The sequence below is a fragment of the Canis lupus genome, chromosome 7, assembly GCF_048164855.1.
Source record: "Canis lupus baileyi chromosome 7, mCanLup2.hap1, whole genome shotgun sequence".
Lineage (NCBI taxonomy): Eukaryota > Metazoa > Chordata > Mammalia > Carnivora > Canidae > Canis > Canis lupus.
Window position 1 is genome coordinate 10,282,891 of NC_132844.1, and position 23,027 is coordinate 10,305,917.

Consider the following 23,027-nt stretch of genomic DNA (forward strand, 5'->3'; position numbering starts at 1 on the left):
TAAGTATGTGTGAATTAATGATTATCTTCTGACAATTCCATTGTCATATATTCCACAAAGAACATTCTGGTGGAAGTTTATACATAATGTAACCCTGGTTTTACTGAAGTTGTATATGAACTGATTTATCAGCACTGAAAATGATCTTTCTTCTACATCTGGATTCCTAGAAATAAATTATTTCATATTTATTTCATATTTATTTTAATAGGAACAACTTTTCAGCCTAATAGCAATTCCTATGTAAATCCTGATCACTTGGAATAAATTATTTCATATTTATTTCATATTTATTTTAATAGGAACAACTTTTCAGCCTAATAGTAATTCCTATGTAAATCCTGATCACTTGAACTATTTCCGGTTTGCTGGACAGATCTTGGGATTAGCTTTGAACCACAGGCAGCTGGTCAACATTTACTTCACAAGATCGTTCTATAAGCACATTCTTGGTATGGCTCTACTGTTATTTCCATAGGCATTTATTTAAAATGTTTTTCTTAGAATCTTAAGGAAAAACTAAGTAGATAAGTGGTGGTGTTTTGGATGAGGTAATTTTTATTTCACTTGGAAGCTATCTGTATATGTAAGGCATTTGGGAGCCTGGGGGAGTAAAAAAATCTTTTTTTGCTGAAAAAATTGTTGATCATTTTAGTGTATATATGTTTATGCTGAGGATGCATTTTAGTATGAATACACTTAAGAGAATTGGCACTTTTTGAAGGATCTGATAATTTTCCTGTGTAGTGATTTCAAAGAAAGATTATATTATAAAAATGTGGAAAAACCCACAAACTTAAAGTTAACAGACTTCCAAATCCAGTAATTAGCCTCCATTTTAAATCATGCTGTGAATTGGATTATATTTTGCAGTTTTATGGAATATCTGTAGAGGGCAGTATTTTACCATTAAACAAGGAAAGGCAGAAGCATTTAGACTCTAACTGCTCTATGTTTGCATTTTTAGGTATCCCTGTAAATTACCAAGATGTGGCATCCATTGATCCAGAATATGCCAAAAATTTGCAGTGGATTTTAGATAATGACATTAGTGATCTGGGTCTAGAACTAACCTTTTCTGTTGAAACTGATGTGTTTGGAGCAATGGAAGAGGTGCCTTTGAAACCTGGGGGTGGAAGTATTCTTGTGACACAAAATAACAAAGTGAGTATTCAAATATTTATCTTAGCCATTGTTTGTAACTTGGCCCTGATAGTTTGCTGATTACTCTAGCCTACTGACACTAGCTAGAAAAACTTTGCTGTTAAAAGAGTTTCATAACATTTTATAATAGATAAAATATTTAAATTAACTAAATCATCAAATATCAAACTTTGAGTTAGGAAGGATCATTTTACTATTGTGTTAGATAGCTTAGGCAGTTCCTGAAACAGCCTTAGAGCACAATTCAGTGGATATGTAAATTGGGCATCTCTTTTTTGAAAAAATTGATTAGAGATAGAAGTTTACATCAAGATCATCACATTCTTGATGTTTAAACATTTAATGCTTACTCAATAAGCAACCTGATTAATTTTTTAAATAAAAAATCTTTAGAAAAATACCTGCATCTTAAATTGATTGCTTGCTTTAAGATTGTTAACATATTCAATTTACAAATAAAAATTTCAAACCATGTTTTTTAGAGATTTTGTTATTTTTTAACATCTGTTTCTTTCCTGAACTTTTTTGTTACTTTAGGCCTAGCTTTTTACTTCCTTGACTCTATAGGTATAAAGTTATAATGTCCCATTTGGAGCTCAACTTCAAAATCTGTAAGCATATTGAAGCTTAAATGAGTTGCCAAACTTGTTAGAACGAGAAAATCTGTGTAAGCTGATCTCCACATGGGGGAGTCATTTATTCCTAAATTTTATGGAAAGGCTTTGGGAATTATACAGGGAAAATTTTCATCCGAATAGATGAAAATACCTTTGTTTAAAAAGGAGTACATTAAATAAATACAAATGTTGTAGGCAGAAGAATGTATATCAGTTCCACATTTGAAACATAATGCTCTTTTAAATTTAATTTTGTATCTGTCAATTTGTTTAAAAATCTTAAAAAATAATAAAACTAAACTCTGGTGTCAGTTTTGAAAATGGCTGAATTACCAGAAACTGAACAATTTACATTTAAATAATATTTTCTTCTTTCTTTAAAAGTTTTGCTTTTACTTTTCACTTTCTTTTTTTATTCTTGACCAAAAGCTAGAATCATGGAACCATAAAATTTGAGTTAGAAGTGACAGGTTTTCTTACAACTTCAGTTCTATCTCCTAGAACTGAAGAGTAAGCTACATGAGTTTTAAGTGCTAATAACATTTTTACAGTGAATCATGAAGTTCATTCTGCCTGGGAGAGAAAGAAATAGGGGTGGGATAAGACAGGATTTCCGGGAATAGAGGAGATGGCATGGGAGTTGAATTATAGAGGAGAAGCATTAAATGGCCAAATAGGAGTAAGGGGGGAAAACAGAAATGTTCTGGGCTTATAGGAAGTTAAGGATGACAGAGCATGATGTGTTCAGGGAACCACAGGTATTTAAGAGTTGTAGATCTTAGCTTGGATTGCAAAATAAATGAGTGGTAAAAGATGAGGGGAGTAGTCAGGGGCCAAATTCTGAAAGTCAGGGGCCACAATTAAGAATTTGAAAATTATTCTGAAGACTATAGGGATGATTGCAGACATTATAGAGGCAAGTTTCATCAATGGATTCTGTTTCTTAAAAACACACAAAAACAAACTATGCTTGGAGTGTGAAGAATGAGTTGAAGTGGGGCAGTACTGGAGTCAGGGCAACTGATAGGTGGTTTTGGTATTGATGTGGGGATGCATGAGGATTTCATAGGACAATGGCAGGGGGGATGGAGAAAATGAGATAATTTCTTGCCTTTTTTGACATATCTGCTTATTTCTACAAAAGAAATCTGGTTATCCTTTGGAATTCTCAGTAGAGAAATTTTCAATGAGAACTCTTACATACTAGAGCAGTAATAAGTGGATAAACTCAAGAAAGAAGCTTTTATCACTAAAGGATATATATTCAAACAGTGAATTGAATTATGCCAACAGTAATGCCATTTAAACTGTTAATTATTAAAAAAATAACTATTCCAAACTGTTCTACAAATGTGGCCCAATTTTTTCCTCTGCTTAGAGGAGGGAAAAAAAGAACATCTTGTTTTCACTAGTAAAAGTTAACTTATTTAAGTAAATATGGTTTATTTAGCTGTCTTTCAAAAAACAAGATTTTCAGGGAAAAAAACCGCTTAAAAATGTGTTTATTTTCAGGGCACTTGGGTGGCTCAGTTCATTAAGTGTCTGCCTTCGGCTTAGGTCATGATCTCAGGGCCCTGGAATTGAGCCTCGCATCAGGCTTTCTGCTCAGCTGAGAGCCTGCTTCTCCTTCTCCCTCTGCCTGCTGCTCCCCCTGCCTGCGTGCTCTCTCTCTGTCAAATAAATAAATAAAATGTAAAAAAAAAAAAAAGACTTTATTTTCAACATCACTGCCATTCCTCAGAAGAAGACATAATTTAGGTTCAAAGCCTGAAAAGAAGTTAAAATTTTAAGGAATATTTCTGAGAATTGATTATTATTTATTCCACATATGCAGAAGACTAGGAGACTATTAAAAATAATGTTTCTATAAATATGGACATATAATTTTACTGGAACATAATGTCCACAAGTTCAGTCTTCCTAATCTCAGTGTTATGTTTTTCGCTTAACAGTTTCTTTTTTGCTTATCTATTTTATATCAGTTACCAGAGTCAGAGTTAAGCCAGAAAAAAGTTGCTAAGGCTCTTTTTTGTTGCTGTTGTTTCCACGCTGAGGCTTTCCAATTGAAAGCTTTCTATGTATTAATATACTTCACTAGTAAAAGTATTAAGATTCTTTAATATGATTAATTCTTCAATTTAATTCTTTGGCATCTGGTATTATTTTATGCCTTCAAAGAATAGACCATATATCTCAGGTGGGAGCAAATATGACTCCAGGATATGCCATCTGTTAGGGATAAAAAAAGATCCCCTATCCCCAAGTTATATCAATCTCTTATAATAACTTGAAAGAAAATGATAGTTTAGGTTTAATTGTGCAACTCTATGTGAACTGATTGTCATCTGTTTCCTTTGTGAACTGATTGTCATCTGTTTCCTTATTGAAGCATGTAAGATATTTGATGTAGTTATGCAGGAGCATAAAGTGTGGGGAGGTGAGTCACTTGGATTCATAGGTAGTGGGAATGTAGCCAGCATATTTCTGCACAGTATGAATTGTCATGCTGTTAGTGTGTAATAATAGTGGATGTTCATAGTAATATTGTATCATCAAGAAAGTGTTAATTTATGTTCCATTTGAGGATGTGTAATGTTTAAGGAAGGAGGAAAACAGTTGGATTTGTATTTTCTTCTGTTAAACACAGTTATCTTTCAGCTTTATGGAAAACTTTATTTTACTAAATATCTCAGTAGGATTTGTGATGGTTAGGATTTAATTATTTTTCTGAGAAATAATTTAGACCAAGATTCATCCACATTTAAATTAATATAACATGGAAACTAGTATTTGAAGGTGCTCATTTCCACAAATTGATATGCAATAACTATGAGTCAGAGTTACAGAAATAAATGTTGAAAATATTTAGAATATTAGAATAATATTTTATATTAGAATAGAAGGAAACATGTAAGGAATGATTAGTATACTCGTGGAAATTAATTTTTGAAAAAAGAATGTGTGAGGAAATAATAGCAATTAATTTATTGAAAACAGAATGTGTACTGATAAATACGAAATGCGGTGGCAAATTAAAATAGGTAAAGTATCTTGAGCAATTCACAAATCTTTTCTTTTTGAGAGAGAAAGTGCTTGTGCACATGTGTGGGGTTAGGGGAGGGGAGAGGGAGGGCAGAGGCAGAAGGAGAGAGAATCTTAAGCAGTCTTTATGCCCAATGTGGAGCCAGCCATGAAGCTCCATCTCACACCCTGATATCATGACCTGAGCCAAAGTCAAGAGTCAGACACTTAACTGACTGAGCCACACAGGCACCCCACAAATCTTTTACTTTTATGCTTCATGATTTAAGGTCTTAAACAATAATTATTGAATAGCACCATAAGATTCTAAGAACAAAACTTCTGGAAAAAAGCTACTCTTGTTAAGGGAAAAGGGGGTCTGACCAGCGCCTTAAACATTAATGAATGAATGGAGCAGAAAAATTGTAGTAGTGTAGTCAGTTTAGTTAGAGCAGACATAAACTAAAAGGTAATGATGTGCTAATGTTGAAATCACTGCTCGTTATAATTTGAACAGTGCTATATATATTATTTCCTGGATGGGACCTGAAAAATCTAGTTTATGTTTCTGTTTGATTGGCACACAATTTTGTCTCCCTCTCTCTAGTAACGACCTAAATGTAGTAACTGATTAATTCCTATGCAGTAAAGAAAAGCTTTTGGATGGTAGGGCATGGGATTTGGGAGTGGGAGTAGACTGAATAGCAGAGATGACAGCTTTTCCTGTGCTAGATTGCACCAGGGGCCACATGGGGCTTGGGGAGAACTGTGGAGAATCTACCATGACACTTCTGTAGCTTTGACATGTATGGAGAATCCACAGCCAGCGGTTATATATAATTTGCTAGCTCAGTGGTTGTGGTTTTCCTTTCCCCCCTGGAGTATGTTTGGGGAGTGGGGTTGGACAGAGCATCAGATTAGTGCCAAATAAATAAAAGAAGGAACCTAAAACAGGCTTTCTTTACTCTCTTTAGAACATTCATACCTGGGAAGTGAGAACTATGTATGGTATATTTGCTTTTAAGTCACAAAGTTTCACTTAGATATAATTATAAAGTTATAACAATTGATAGAGTTGACTGATAGGTATGGTAATTGATCCTTGTCTGAGCCAAAATACATTCTTTATTTCCAGTTAAATTTTAAGTGACACTGTTTTCAGGAATGCTGTATTTTTTGTTTGTTTGTTTTTGGGGGGATGTATTTTAAAATGTGTAAAAATAATTTACCTTAATTCAGAATCAAATCGACTATGGTTAAACCACCCATGTTATCAAGTTCTGAGTATATATTACATGCACTTGTTGAATGTGTGCATTCCCTCAGATATTTGTTGAACATTTACAAAGTGACAGCCACTTTTTTAGGATCTGGGAATATATACTGGTAAACAAAACAGAGCCCCTGCCTGCAGAAAGATTATATTCTAATGAGATATTTCAGTCAGAGGCACCAGGAAGTATAGACACTGAGGTCTGAACAAGCTTATGTTTGGGGAGTAGAGAGAATGAACCAGGGGGAGAATGAAAAGAAATGAGATGAGAGAGCAAAGCAGAGGTTGGATCATTTACGGCCTTATAGGCTAGGAATGTGATTTGAATTTTACTCAAGTCACTATAGGGTTTTTGTTTGTTTTAGGGAGGAAGAGAGGTGACTGAACTGACTGAGCCACCCAGGTGCCCCTCGTAGTGTTTTGAGGAGTAATGTGATCTGAATTATATATAAAACATTACTTATATATTTTTAAAAATCACTTGGTGTTATGGAAGAAGCTGTATAGAGGGAAAAATGGAAACAGAGATACCACATGTTATAGTAATCCAGGTGAAGATGATGGCTTGGACCAAGGTGCTAGAAGTGGAAGTGGTGAGATTGAGAATGTTTTTTGGAGGTAGTTCTGATAGCACTCACTGATACAGCATATGAGAAAAATCATGGGTGATTGATTCCTAGGATTTTGGCCTAAGTAGTGTAGCTATTGGTAGATTATGGGTTTACTGTGGTTTATGAATAATGGTACCAAATTAATTCCAAACCTTCACCTCTTCAATGAGAAATGATTGTATCAACAGTATCTTTATGTATGTGAAATTGAAAAAAAAATCCTCACTTTTTTTTTTTTTCTTAATAGGCGGAGTATGTCCAGCTTGTTACTGAACTTCGAATGACAAGAGCCATTCAACCTCAGATCAATGCTTTTTTACAGGGCTTTCATATGTTCATTCCACCTTCCCTCATACAACTTTTTGATGAATATGAATTGGTAAGGAAAAACATCAGTTCTCTGTGGTTGCAAAACAACACAAGACTCCAGTTTCTGTAATTTACAAATAATTTTGGAGTACTACTATGAATGAAATCATATGTGATAAGACATTATAGTCTAATGTTTATGTTTAGAGACTTGTTACAAGATTTGTGAATGTGGTTCTCTTAAGCTTAATAACCAGAGTAACAATTCCTTAGTGTGAAGTGGGGTGAGGTGGTGATAAACAAAGATGAAACACATATGAAAGTATTTTACATGGGAGATATTGAAGGTCAGTCTTCTCAAAAGCAATATTCATATTACAGTTCACCCTTGAACAACCTTGAACAGCACATGTATGTTTGAACTGTGTGGATTCAAACTTAAATGTGGATGTTTTACAGTATAATGCTATAGCTTCTTTTTCTTCCTTTTGATTTTCTTTACTTTTTAAAGATTTTATTTCATTGAGAGAGAGAGAAAGAGAATGCATGAGTTGGGAAGGAGCAGAGTGGGAGGGAGAAGGAGGAGGGGAAAGAATCTTACAGACTTGGCACCGAACATGTGTGAGGTTCCATCTCACAATCTTGAGATCATGACCTAAGCCAAATGAAGAGTCGGACACTCAACAGACTAAGGCTCCCAGATGCCCCTTCCTTTTGATTTTCTTAATACTATTTTCTTTTTTCTAGTTTCCTTATTCTAAGAATATGAAATATAATACAAATAACAAAATATATATTTATTGTTTATGTTATCAGTAAGGCCTCTGGTCAACAGCAGGCTATTAACAGTTAAGTTTTAGGGGACTTCAGATGTTACACATGGATTTTGACTTCATGGGGTCAGAGTTCAAGCAAAAATGAACTCGTAGGAATTTTTTTATTAGATCATATGAGGTATAAAATAATAACTTCTTATCATTCTGAATAGAAGAATTAGTTTTTATTGTATTTGTTTAATTTCTCTGGCTTCTTATTTTACCATATATATCATTTTATCATTTTCCATTTTAAATCTATATGGAGTCCTCTCTTTGCCAGCCTCCAGTTTCTAATAAATGTTTGTATTGCTCTTTTAATTTGCTTGCTTTTTACTGTGACCTAACAGGATTTCTAATTTTATATGATTTATGTTTGTATTTTCCCTCATATCCTTTTTCTCTCATTATTGATAATAAATTATTTTCAAACTCTTTGAGTTGTCTAACTCCTTACTAAAATGTAGTATTTTAAATAGAATATAGCTATTTTTTATTTAAAAATTATAATTTGGAATAGTAAATTTTAGAGCAATGGAAAAGTATCCTTTGTTTTTTATTATTCCCATAAAGTAGTTTTACCCTATGCCTTTCACTTTACTGTATGAATAAGTACATTGATTTATACCTTTTAATTTTACATATGTGCCAGTATTTTTAGTTTATCACTCATAGTATATCTTAGTATAGTAGTGAATGGAATTTACTAGTTAATTTTGAAGCCCATTGTGACTTAGTTTCATTAAATGTCAGTTTTGAGGGGTTTTTTTTGTTTGCATTTTTAGGTTTAAGATTAATGGTTTTGTTTAGTATATAGACTGGTCTAGTTTTTGCATAGCAATAAGTTACTTTTAGCACTTAGAAATGGAGGAATATTTAGGAACTATTATTAAACATGACTGAAATGACTTTTTCTGTACTGTACTTACTAAATTCGCCTTGTAAAGTTCAGAACAGAATTTTACATTATTTTCTGGACCTGTGTATATAAAACAAATAGCAACAAAGTAAATAATTGACGAAAACTTTGCCTCCTAATTTACTGATACTTCTAAATTTTACGAAACTTATTATTGATTTACAGTGTATGTAGAGAAAAGTATACGCATCAGAAAAGTTTGATGAATTTTTACAAACTGAATACAACCATAAAATCACCCAGATCAAGAAACAAAAATCCTAGCACCCCAGATGTCCAATCCTGTCCTCCTCATCACTGTCCCTCTTCTTGGGGAACCACTCTTCTGACCTTTTTTTCCCATTAACATTATTATTTTTAAATTTATTTAAATTCAATTAATTAACATATGGTGTATTGTTAGTTTCAGAGGTAGAGTTCAGTGATTCATCAGTCTTATATTTGTTTTTTAAAGATTTTGTTTATATTTTAGAGAGAGCATGAGTAGGGAGAGGGGTGGAGGCAGAGGGAGAGAAAGAATCTCCAGCTGACTCCCTGCTGAGCACTGAGCCCAGTGTGGGGCACCATCTCAGGACCCTGAGATCATGACCTGATCCGAGTCTAATGCTTAACCAACTGAGCCACCTCGGTGCCCCATTCTGACTTCTAAAAATATCTTAGATTAGGTTTCTGGTTTTTTAACTTAATGTAAATGGAATAATAACCTAGAACATATCTGACTTCTTTAGTTCAACCTTTTGTGAAAACTGTGCGTATTGTTGCATGAAGTTGTAATTTGTTCATTTTTATTGCATTCTAGTATTTCATTTGTGTGTGTGTGTGTGGAGAAGTCTATTCTACTCTTGATTGAACATTTGGCGGGTATTTTTCAGCTTTGAGTTATTTGAAATACTACTATTTCAAACACTCTAGTACATGCCTGTAGGAGGATATATGTATACATTCTTGAAGTGGAATTACTGGGACATAAGGTGTGCATTTATTCTATTATAGTAGATATTTGCAAATAGCTCAAGTGGTGTGTCAGGTTACATTCCCACCAATAAGTATGAGAGTTCTGGGTATTCCATATCTTCAGTAACACTTGATACTTTCTGTCTTTTTCACTTTTACCATTTTTGTGGTTCATGTCCCAGTGACCAATGAGTTTGAGTGCATTTATGTGTTCATTGGCCACCGGTATTCTTTTTTTTTTTTTTTTTTTTTTAAAGTGTTTGCTCAAGTAACTTGTACATTCTTCTATGGTTTTCTGGTTTTTTGTTACTGATTTATAAGATTCTTTATAGGAGTCTTTGTTATCTATATTGTGAATAACTTGTACGCTGGTGTCTTTTAGTGAATAGAAGTTTTTAGTTTTAACACAGTTCAACATTTATCGCTTGCTTTTTCTTTTTTTTTTTAATGGATGGAGCTTTTTTTTTCTTCTTTTTTTATGTTTAAGAACCTGTTTCTTATTCCAAGGTCATGAAGTTGTTTTCCCGTATTTTCTTCTAAAAGCTTTATTCCTTTATCTTTCATATGTAGGTCTGCTATTGTTAAGTTTTCAATTGTGATTTTTTATTAGAAGTAAAGTCAGGATTCTTCATCTGTCTTAGACTCTGGCTTTACTATGTTGAGCTGATTTCAGATGGAGGGATTATTTGGGAAGAGCAGTGTTGTCAGCATGATCCTGATTTATGCAGTGATGAAAATTATTATTAAAAACATAGGATGGAACTGGAGGGTATTATGCTGAGTGAAGTGTCAATCGGAGAAGGACAAACATTGTATGTTCTCATTGTATTCTCTCATTCTTTGGGGAATATAAATAATAGTGAAAGGGAATATAAGGGAAGGGAGAAGAAATGTGTGGGAAATATCAGAAAGGGAGACAGAACATAAAGACTCCTAACTCTGGGAGGGATCCCTGGGTGGTGCAGCGGTATGGCGCCTGCCTTTGGCCCAGGGCGCGATCCTGGAGACCCGGGATCGAATCCCACGTCGGGCTCCCGGTGCATGGAGCCTGCTTCTCCCTCTGCCTGTGTCTCTGCCTCTCTCTCTCTCTGTGACTATCATAAATAAATAAATAAAAATTAAAAAAAAAAAAAAAAAAAGAACTGCTTTAAGACTCCTAACTCTGGGAAACGAACTAGGGGTAGTGGAAGGGGAGGAGGGCGGGGGGTGGGGGTGAATGGGTGACGGGCACTGAGGGGGGCACTTGACGGGATGAGCACTGGGTGTTATTCTGTATGTTGGTAAGTTGAACACCAATAAAAAATAAATTTATTATAAAAAAAATTTAAAAAATAAAAAATAAAAGGACCTTTTATATACAGTGTCAAAAAAGAAAAACAAAAAAACATAGAATTTGGGCAGCCCGAGTGGCTCAGCGGTTTAGTGCCTGCCTTCGGCCTGGGATGTGATCCTGGAGTCCCAGAATCGAGTCCCACATTGGGCTCCCTGCATGGAGCCTGCTTCTCCCTTTGCCTGTGTCTCTGCCTCTCTCTCTCTCTGTATCTCTCATGAATAAATAAAATCTTTTAAAAAATAAAATTAATAAAAATAAATAAATAAAAACGTATTTGCCAGGCACTTCATATGTATTCACTTTTAAAATTTCCACAACAAAAAAAAATTAAAAATAAAAAAATAAAAAAAAATAAAATTTCCACAACAGACCTCTGACATAAGTATTATTATTCCCAATTTATAGATGAGGAAAACCAATCCAAAGAAGGTACAGAACTTCCTTCTATTCATACAGTATGTGTTAGCGCCACACTGGGAACCCATGGTCTGTGACCTAGAGTCCACTCTGTCTTCATCAATATATCAAACTGTCTTTCAAAAGCATGAGTTATAAATGGGACCTGGATGACTTTATGTCTTTCCTAGGAAAGGGCTATGCTAGACTGGGATAGGAAACCTTTTAAAAAGTTGGCATAGACATCTACAGTAAATATGTGGTACCTGAATATTAACACATTGAGCCATATGAATTCTAGGTAAGCTATTGGCTATGAACATTTGCATGACTCCATCTCTGGCCATTCATATAGGATATATATGTTATACCCATTTCCAGTAGACAAATTCATTTATTTTGTCATATTTTTTAAAACTAAATTATTGATTAGACTTGAAATCTTCTTGCTGTATGTTCTTTTTATTGTGGAATTTCCATTTCATCTACTTGTTTTTAATCACTGTAATAACTTTTTTTGCCCAGGTGTTAAGTGGGATAATAAAGATCTTTCATCCTCTTCACAAAAGTCATAATAATATATTAATGAAATGCTTCAACTTTCCTGAGAGAATATATTCTCAGTCATTTTGATTCATAATTATTAATAATGAAAGCATACTTAATATTATTAAAAGCTTATATTCAGTCTAGAAGGGAAGAGGACTAAACTCTCATGGCTTATAAGAAATGTGTAAAATTCATCCCTGCTCCCTTTTGGCAGATCTGTATCAGGGTCTTGCCGGGGAACAGAATTTCCCCAGATTGTTCAAATAGAAACTTAACAAAGGGGCTGTTACAGAAGTGTGACGGTGTTAAGAATCACAAGAGTATGGGGAGACATCCAGAGACTAGCAACAGTGGAAAGCTTTATCATCCCTAGAATTGAAGAGACAGGTGGAGAAATTACATTAGTCCCACCTTATCAAGAGGGAATCTGTTCCAATACCCCCAGTGGATGCCTGGAACCACGGATAGTACCGAATCTTGTATATACTATGTTTTTTCCTAAATATACATACTTAGGGTAAGGTTTAATTTATAAATTAGGCCTAGTAAGAGATTAACAACTAATAGTAATATAATAACTAATAATATTTATAACAACAATAATATAACAATATACTATACTAAAAGTTACATGAATGTGGTCTCTCTCAAAATGTCTTGTTATGTGGTACTTTAGTTCTTGTGACGATGTTAGATAAAATGTCTATGTGATGAGATGAAGTGAGGTGAATGATGTAGGCATCATGACTTAGCATTAGGCTACTATTGACTTTCTGACAATATGTTAGAAGGAGGATCACCTGCTTCTGGACCACAGTTGACTGTGGTAACTGAGACCACAGAAAGCGAAATTGTGGATAAAAGTAGGGGCCTTCCTATTGTATTGCGAGGACCCTCTGAGAGCCTGACGCACCAATGAGGGGCATCCTGGTAGTAGCCGTGGTTGAGGATACATGGTTACTACAAAGATGTGCTGACGCAAGGTGGAAATAAAAAATATCCTCACCTCAATAGGCCTGCCTGTTTCCCAGTGATGGAGCCCAGCCTAAAGCTGATGGGCAAGAAGAGGTCTATAGGAATTGGTCTCCTGGGGTACAGAAAAGTACAAAGAATGGTGGAGAATGTATTTAGATTGCTAAAATGGAGACTAATCAGAATATCCATCTAGGAAAAGTATTTTATAATACTGTGGAAAGAAGGAACAGAACACACCCTAGACCAGCCATTCTCAAACTTTTTGGTTTTAGGACACCCTTACAACAAAGTTTTTATCTATGTGGGTTATATTACCTGATATTTACTGTATTTGAAACTTAAAAAAACTGCTAAATATTTTCTTAACATAAAAATAACAAACCATTATATATTTACATAAGTAACATTTAAAAATTGAAAATTGGGATCCCTGGGTGGCTAAGCGGTTTAGCGCCTGCCTTTGGCCCAGGGCGTGATCCTGGAGACCCGGGATCGAATCCCACGTTGGGTTCCCGGTGCATGGAGCCTGCTTCTCCCTCTGCCTGTGTCTCTGCCTCTCTCTCTCTCTCTCTCTCTCTGTGTGACTATCATAAATAAATAAAAATTTAAAAAAATAAAAAATAAAAAAAATTGAAAATTGCCGTTTCTAGAATCAAGGTAAAAATAGTGGGAAGAGTGACATTGTTTTACATTTCTGTAGGTTTATTTAATATCTGGTTAATAGAAGGCAACTAGGTTCTCATATCTGCTGTTGCATGTAATCACTTAAAATATGTTGTTTGCTTGAACTTTATGAAGAAAATCCAGACTCAGATATGTTGGAAAAGGGAGAACCTTGTAGATTCTGAATAGATCTTAGAAACCCCCCAAGAGCTGTCACATCTCACTTCTTATTAGGTTTCATTAATTTTCTTCAGAGCACACCTCTATACTAGTCAGGTGTATGTTATGAGTAGTTGTTGTAGTAGTTAAACACATTGTATCTACGTCTGTGACAACAAACTTAGCTGTTCTGGCTTGTTAGTACTTAGTTGAGTGTGGTGTATATTCATTCTCTTATTTGACCATGTAAACACATCCAACTGTGAGGTAAGGGCTCATTGAGACATCTGGACAAGCTCCTTCCATGTTCTCTTTCCTCTTGGAAAACATATGGTAAATATTTTTTGACATTCTTAATTTTGTTTTTATTTATTTCATTAATATTTTCATGTAAAGAAAGGTGACTACCAAAAGTCATTAGGAAAATGCATTTTTTTTTCTTACACTGCAGAATGTTGGCTTTAAAGGATCCAAATCATTCCAAAATAGATTTCTTCAAGGCCCTGAATATGTTCTTTTTTTTTAAATCACTTTTTATTACATTACCTGTTTTTATTATATTGCTCCTTTTTCCTAGTGATTAGAGTTTTTCAATGATCTTTTCCTTTGCTTAAGCCAGGACTTACTCAGGTCTTTGTTGTCACTTTTATGTTGAGCCTATGGTCTCTTTAGAATTTAACAAATTCATAAAATTATTGGAAATGTAAACTTGTTGCATATGTTTGTGTATTTGTCTCATATGTTTTAATGAAATTTTATCAATGTGAAGGCATTGCCACATCTCAGCAATATTTGAGATTATCATTATGAAGAGTTCTCTCCCATGGAGTACTTGTTATTGATGACATGCAGAAACTATCACAAAAATAAATCATTTTTACATGGGATTAGTTTCTAATTAAGGCAAATTTACTATTTAAATGTAATTTTTTTTTTTCCCAGTGAAGATTAATGAAATACTTTACCTCTTCCCCAAAGGAGCTACTGCTTTCTGGCATGCCAGAAATTGATGTGAGCGATTGGATAAGAAATACAGAATACACAAGTGGCTATGAAAGAGAAGATCCAGTTATTCAGGTAAAATCTCTCTAGAGTTGAGAATGAAGTTAAGTTTGCTACTTAATTTTATAAGCTTTTCAGCACTATTGGATGAAAACCTACATTAATTAACAAAGTAAAATTTTTCCCTAAACTTTTCTCCTGGGAATATTGCATCTGAAAACTTTGTATGAAAGCATTTTTGATAAATGAGTTTCATAGAATAAAATATGCTTTATGAATATTACATATTCTCGGGTATTAACAAGTCTACAATTGCACTGAAATATGAGTTAAGTTTTTTTTGTTGTTGTTAGTGGTTCTGGGAAGTTGTGGAAGGCATTACTCCAGAGGAGAGAGTTCTTCTCTTGCAGTTTGTTACTGGCAGGTAAGAAGTATTTTTATGCTAATGTGGAGGGAGATTAATGTGTTGCAGTTTTAATGGCTTAAATAGTCAAAATGCATTATTACTTTGAATTGTCAGTTTCTACCTCCTTTTCCATTTTTTTAGGTTATTAAGGGTTTATTTAGCCATTAAAGATAAATATATGGTAGTGCTAAATAAATATTTAATGTATAAAAAATAAACTATTTCAATCAGGACAATCAGCAGTACAATGCAATCAGCAATACAAAATACAATATATACTGTATTTTGTAATTTGATAATCTTTTCATTGTGTAGGTAAGTCAGAGATAGTGCCAAATTTTTAATATTTTTAGGTTGCTGGACAATACACACATACACACACATGACATATATAATATCCATACTCAGCAGTTTTTCCTCCAATTGTTACCATTTTTTTTAAAGACTTTATTTATTTATTTATTTATTTATTTATTTATTTATTTATTTATTTATTTGAGAGAGAAGCATGGGTGGGGGGAAGCCTGGAGGGAGAGGAAAAGAATCCCAAACAGATTCTCTGCTGAGTGAGGAGGCTTGATCCCATAACCCTGAGATCATGACCTGAGTTAAAACCAAGAGTCAGAAGATTAACTGACTGAGCCACCCAGGCATTTCTCTTGCCAGATTTTAAAGTCTCAAGATGCATGACCTAAAATATAATTTGTGATACCACATGTCTTTGGAAAGTCTACTTTTGGGGCAGCCTGGGTGGCTCAGCGGTTTAGTACCGACTGCTGGATACCCGGGATCGAGTCCCATGTCGAGCTCCCTGCATGGAGCTTGCTTCTCCCTCTGCCTGTGTCTCTGCCTCTCTCTCTCTCTCTGTCTCTCATGAATAAATAAATAAAATCTTTTTTGGAAGTCTACTTTTAGGCTGATTAAAGCTTTAGAAAACTAGATGATTTTTAACCTCCTTTAACTTTCTGAAAGATTTTTTAAAAAATCTAATTTTCGTTCTTAGTATCTTACAGTTTCATCTGTGCTGTTCTCTTTATGGGACTCATAGTTCCTTTGTTCCACTATAAATGTACCTCATTATTCTAGTAAAGTTGGAACATACATGAAATTAGAACAAATAAGGAATACCACTCCCTGCTAGCAAAACTACTATAAGTAATTTGATGTATTCACTTCTGTATTTTTTTCTGTTTATTTTAAAAACATAATTGTGAGCATATGTCTCTATAAAATATATATAATATATATATGTAATTTAAAGTCCACTATTTCCTTATTTTAATAGTAGCCCCATAACCATTATAGAAAATTTGGAAGATGAAGAATATAGATAAAATAAAATGAAAATCCATTAAGTAATTAGATATAATAGTTTAACATTTGCTTTATTTTCTAAGTCCATTAACTATGGAGTTAGAAAAATACTTGAAGTCACACTGTACTACACTATACCTCTAATTTTTTTTAACTTAAATTCAATTTGCCAACATACAGTATAACACCTAGTGCTCATTCCATCAACTGCCCTCCTCAGTGCCTGTTACCCAGCTCCTCATCCCCCACCCACCTCCCCTTCACTCTTAAATCTCATTTTGAACAATAAATAAAACATGAATAATCATTCAGGGTACCTGACTGACTCAGGAAAGCCTGAGACTCTGTATCTTAGGGTTGTAAATTGGGGCACCCCTCTGGGTATAGAGATTACTTAAAAATAAAATCTTAAAAAAAGAGAGAATATGAATATTCCCAGATCATAGAATAAAGATAAAAAGAAAACCTTGTTTTAGTCTTGTGTTTTGTTTTTTTTGGCTTCTTAATGCCAAGAAATACCCAGAGATTTGAATAATTTAATGAAAAGACTTAAAAATTATATATTCCATGTAGGAGGGTTAGACAATTTTTTTTATTTTTAAAGATTTACTTATTTATTTGAGAGAGAGAGCAAGAGTGCAAGAGTAGGGGGAGGGAGAGGCAGACTCCCTGTTGAGCAGTGAGCCTGGTGCCATATGGGGCTCAACCCCAGGATGCTGGGATCATGACCTGAGCCGAAGGCAGATGCTTAACCCACTGAGCAACCTAGATGCCCCAGGGTTAGACAATTTCCTTTTTTTTTTTTTTTTTAAAGATTTTATTTTTTTATTCATAGAGACAGAGAGAGAGGCAGAGACACAGGCAGAGGGAGAAGCAGGCATCATACAGAGAGCCTGATGTGGGACTCGATCCAGGGTCTCCAGGATCACGCCCTGGGCTGCAGGCGGCGCTAAACCGCTGCGCCACCGGGGTTGCCCGGGTTAGACAATTTCAATTTTTTTAAAATTTTTATTTATGATAGTCACACAGAGAGAGAAAGAAAGAGAGGCAGAGACATAAGCAGAGGGAGAAGCAGGCTCCATGCACCGGGAGCCCGACATGGGATTCGATCCCCGGTCTCCAGGATCACGCCCTGGGCCAAAGGCAGGCGCCAAACCGCTGCACCACCCAGGGATCCCGATAATTTCAATAAAAAAAAAAAATCACTTCTAATATCAGTGTCTCAGAATTTTCCCGACATACCTAAACTTTTACTTTTACTTTTTTTTTTTTTTTATTAAAAGATTTTATTTATTTATTCATGAGAGAGAAAGGGAGGCAGGGACACAGGCAGAGGGAGAAGCAGGCTCCATGCAGGGAGCCCGATGTGGGACTCGATCCCAGGTCTCCAGGATCACACCCTGGGTCGAAGGCAGCACTAAACCACTGAACCACCCAGGCTGCCCTACCTTTTTTTTGTTTTGTTTTGTTTTTTAAGTTTTATTTAAGTAATATCTACACCCTACTTGGGGTTCTAACTCACAACTGCACATTAAGAGTTGCATGTTCAGGGATCCCTGGGTGGCGCAGCAGTTTGACGCCTGCCTTTGGCCCAGGGCGCGATCCTGGAGACCCGGGATCGAATCCCACGTCGGGCTCCCGGTGCATGGAGCCTGCTTCTCCCTCTGCCTGTGTCTCTCCTCTCTCTCTCTCTCTCTCTGTGGGACTATCATAAATTTAAAAAAAAAAAAAAAAAAAGAGTTGCATGCTCTTCCAACCTAGCCAGCCGAGTGCCCCATAGATTTTAGTTTTTAAAAACACCATTCCTCTTTTATAGCTTTTAATTTAGCAGTATATTATTAAAAATTGTTCCATTTATAGATCTAATCTTTTTCATGGCTGCTTATTCTTCAGTTTATGGACCTCTCTTAATTAGTACTGTCCTTCTTTGCTAAATTTTCCTGTTTATAAATAATGCTGAACAAATAAGGAATTCTTGTACTTATACACTTGTGGGCCAGTTTGATTATTTATATAGAAAAAATTCTTAGAAGGGAAATTTTTGGATACAAAAGTATGTAAATTTTTATAACCTGATATATATTGTTCATTTACCCTTTTAGAAAGGTCTCAGTATTCATATCAACAGGGAGTCAGGGGTCTGATTCCTTTTACTCTGTCAATTACTAGATGTAATAATTTCTATTTTCATCTAATTTTTTATTTATATAATTTTTATGTAAATTGCTGGTCTTAATTTGAATGCATTATTCTATTGTAATTCATTTATTTATTTATGAAACATCTGTTTATTTGGGAGTGGGTTATGGAGAGGGAGAAGAAGGAGGAGAGAATCCTAAGCAGACTCCCAGTTTGATCTCACAACCCCAAGATCATGACATGAGCTTAAAACCAGGGTCAGATACTTAACTGACTAAGCCACCGAGGCTCCCCTATCGTCATTTTTAAAAAATTCAATTCTAAATGTTGTTTATGTGGGATATTAATTCTATAGGTACTTTTCCTAGTTTATCATTTGCCTTTTAAGTTCATTAAGTTAAATATACAGATTTCCATGTAATTTAAAGTATACATGTATAAAATTGAAGTGATTAATTTTGTAAGTTGATATCAGTACTTTGTGGTTTTTAGAAATCCTTCCCCATTCTCTCAAGGTTTTATAAATATATATATATATTTGTATACAATATATACAAATATATTGTATACAAATATATATATTTGCATTTTTCTGTAGTTTCTTTTAATTCCTATTTTTACATTCCAATTTTTAAGCCATCTGGATTTTATTTTGGTTTATGTATTGAGGTATAGAGCTCTTACTATTTTTCTAAATGATAATATCTAAACACCATTCAGTGGATTATTATATCCACCCCACCCCTCACCGCCACCATGATTTGGTTGGTATAAGTCTTTAAATTGCAGATAACAATTACAATTACTCAAGTTCTCTGGTACTAAAAATGTCTGTTAAGTTGCTGCTCTTGTAGAATGAAAAACTCTTATATTAGTAATACAGAGTGCGTCTCCCAAGTCAATCGTATAGTCCTTGTTAGCAGTACTGAAAAGAATTGCACTGTTTATTATTTAACTGGTCATGAAGTATAGCCTGTGAATCCATTTAAACCAAGGTGAATGATGTGAGTAAAAATAGAAGCCAAGGAAGCTGAGGGGAACAACACAGAGCTAAGCTTCAACACCATGCTGAAGAAGCCACCATTCAATACAGTCTACAGAGTCCTTGTTTTGAATTCAGACTAAGTTTTAAGCTTTTTTAAACCTTAACTTTCGGGATCCCTGGGTGGCGCAGCGGTTTGGCGCCTGCCTTTGGCCCAGGGCCCGATCCTGGAAACCCGGGATCGAATCCCACGTCGGGCTCCCGGTGCATGGAGCCTGCTTCTCCCTCTGCCTGTGTCTCTGCCTCTCTCTCTCTCTCTCTGTGTGACTATCATAAATAAATAAAAATTAAAAAAAAAAAAAAAAAAAAAAAAAACCTTAACTTTCATTTAGTATAGGCATAGAGTTTGCCATTCTAAGCTTAGTATTTTTTTATTCAACCCTTTCTGGAAAATTCTGATTATCTATTTGTTTATATTTTAGATGTTAAAATATCTTTTTCTATTATCCATAGTTTAGTGCAAACTTACTAAAAAGTCAAATGTGTTCCAATTATTAGATCCAAGAGAATCAGTGCAAAAAAAAGTAATTTTTAAGTTTTTTTTAAAGTATTTTTATGGTGTGACATTATTTTGTTGGTCTATCAGTCTCTGTTAATTAAATGATTTACTCTATTTTGTCCTTAACCCTTAAGAATAATGAAAATCAGACTTGATTTGTGTATAAAATTTCTATTTTATATGCATGTCGTTTATAGTAACTGTAATTTTATATTATATAATCCAAGTGTCATAATATCCAACCAAAGACCATTTCATTTATTTTTCTCACACATGCTAAAGCTTGATGAGCCGTCTTAGCGTAAGATTCACTGCTTATTCAGGTATTAGAGCATGGTCATATTTGTAGTTTAGAAGAAGAGTAGTTGGGCAGCCCGGGTAGCTCAGTGGTTTAGTGCCGCCTTGGGCCCAGGGCCTGATCCTGGAGACCCAGGATCGAGTCCCACATCGGGCTCCCTGTGTGGAGCCTGCTCTCCCTCTGCTTCTGTCTCTGCCTCCCTCTCTCTCTGTGTCTCTCATGAGTAAATAAATAAAATCTTTAAAAAAAAATTTTAGAAGAAGAGTAAAGTTTCAGGGATTGCTAGTGAATATCAGTTTACAGTATAATTTTAGTTTAGATCTTAAAATTGGGAAACCTTCTGATTTTTAACCTTATTTTTAAAAATTTAGTACACAAAAAACCTTAGATCAGTCATTCTGATATTGAAATACGGTGTATTAATTTGTGTAAGAAACAGTGTCAAGTCTCATTTTCTCACCTTACCATGATAAAATAGTGTACTTTTAAATTCTACCTTTGCAGGAAGTTGAGAACAGCTTGGCTTTTTATCCCTTTTCATTTTTGGTTGCCTTTATTAAAGTTTTAGGCAAAGGTTAATATGCATAGACTAGTGTTGAATTTTATTTCAGTTTACCGACATGTCCAGGTCTTCTTTAGCTATTCTTTTGCCCTATGTAGGAATTGCTCATGCATGAATGTTTATTAACAAGACTTTTTTTAATAGTCCCTTGGATTTCCAAGGTAATCTCAGGCATTTCATCAGTAAAGCATTTAATAGCAACCAAATGACTTCCCAGTGATAAAAGAAAACTGCTGTTTTTAGAGATTTATTTATATTGGATTGTTATTATTCCTCCTGTGAACGTATACATACCATTTATGAGTTTAAACAGAAAATCTGGGGATCCCTGGGTGGCTCAGTGGTTTAGTGCCTGCCTTCGGCCCAGGGTGTGATCCTGGGGTTCCGGGATCAAGTCCTGCATCAGGCTCCCCACATGGAGCCTGCTTCTCCCTCTGCCTGTGTCTCTGCCTCTCTCTCTGTGTCTCTCACGAGTAAATAAAATCTTGTAAAAAATAAACAGAATCATGGTGCATATTTCCACAGTTTTTATGTATATGTGGCAGAAAATAAATACATTTTTAAGTACAGTTCTGTGATACTAAGTACATGCACATTGTTGTGCAACTATCCAACTCCCAAACGTTTTTATCTTCTTCTGCTGAAACTGTCAACCAACTAAACATTAACTCTTCATACCCCTTCCCTCCAGTTCTGGGCAACCATAATTCTATTTTCTGTCTCTATGAATTTGACTACTCTACGTACTTCATATAAATGGAACCATACATCATTTGTCATTTTGTGACTGGCTTATTTCACTCAGAATAATGTCCTCAAGGTTCATCCACATTGTAGGATATGTCAGAATTTCCTTCCTTTTGAAGGCTAAATAATATTCCAATGTATACATATATACCACTTTTGCTTATTCCTTCATCAGTGGATGATCACTTCAGTTGCTTCGTGAATGAATAATGCTGCTATGACTTTTGGCTTTTGTGAATAATGCTGCTATGACTATGGATGTACAAATCACCTTTTTTAGTTTCTATTTTCAATTCTTTGGGCTATATATATAATTCTATGTTAATTTTTTGAGAAACAGCCATATTGTTTTCCATAGCTGGTGTAAATTTTACATTCCCACCAGCAGTGTATAAGCATTCCAATTTCTGCATATCCTTTCCAGTACTTATTTTTTGTTGTGTGTTTTTTAAAATTTTTGTGTTTTTCTTTAAAATGATCATCTGAAGGGTGCCCCAGTGGCTTAGTCAGTTAAGTATCTGACTCTTGATATTTGGCTCAGGTCATGTTCTCAAGATTGTGAGATTGAGCCCCATGTCGGGCTCCATGCTCGGTATGGAGGTTGCTTGAGAATTCTCTCTCTCTCACCCTTTGCCCCTTCCCCTGCACACACACACACTCTCTCTAAAATATTATCTCCCTTTGCCCCTTCCCCTGTACACACACACACACACACACACACTCTCTCTCTCTCTCTCTCTCTCTCTCTAAAATACATACATACATACATACATATATGTTTTTTTAATTTTAAAAGAAGATCCTCCTAATGTGTATGAAATGGTATTTGTGGGTTGGGTTTATATTTTCCTAATACTAGTAATGTTGATTGAGCATCTTTTCATATACTTAAAAGCCATTTGTGTATCTTCTTTGGTGAAATGTCTATTTGGGTCCTTTCCCTATTTTTAAATGGGTTTTGTTGTTTTTCGTTGAGTTGGAGAAGTTCTGTTTATTTTCTGGATATCAATTCTTATCAGACTTATGACTTGAAAATATTTTCTCCTATTACATGGGCTGCCTTCTCACTCTGTTGATGGTATCTTTTGGTGCACAAGTTTGTTTTTTTTTTTTTTTTTAAAGATTTTATTTATTTATTCATGAGAGACACACAGAATGTCTCTCATGAAAGAGAGGCAGAGACACACAGGCAGAGGGAGAAGCAGGCCTCATGCAGGGAGCCTGACCTGGGACTCCATCCCAGGTCTCCAGGATCACGCC

The 23,027-nt window shown here is 34.8% G+C and overlaps 1 protein-coding gene across 5 annotated transcripts in view; it reads left to right on the top strand.

Annotated features, from left to right (window-relative positions):
* HACE1 (HECT domain and ankyrin repeat containing E3 ubiquitin protein ligase 1) overlaps positions 1 to 23,027 on the top strand; it is a 107,295-nt gene that overhangs the window by 81,726 nt on the left and 2,542 nt on the right. For all 5 annotated transcript variants that reach the window (XM_072831946.1, XM_072831949.1, XM_072831947.1 and 2 more), the window contains 5 exons: positions 303 to 452; positions 968 to 1,164; positions 6,934 to 7,065; positions 14,737 to 14,835; positions 15,114 to 15,184. In XM_072831946.1, coding sequence (XP_072688047.1) covers positions 303 to 452; positions 968 to 1,164; positions 6,934 to 7,065; positions 14,737 to 14,835; positions 15,114 to 15,184 — 649 coding nt within the window. The remainder of the gene's footprint in view (positions 1 to 302; positions 453 to 967; positions 1,165 to 6,933; positions 7,066 to 14,736; positions 14,836 to 15,113; positions 15,185 to 23,027) is intronic.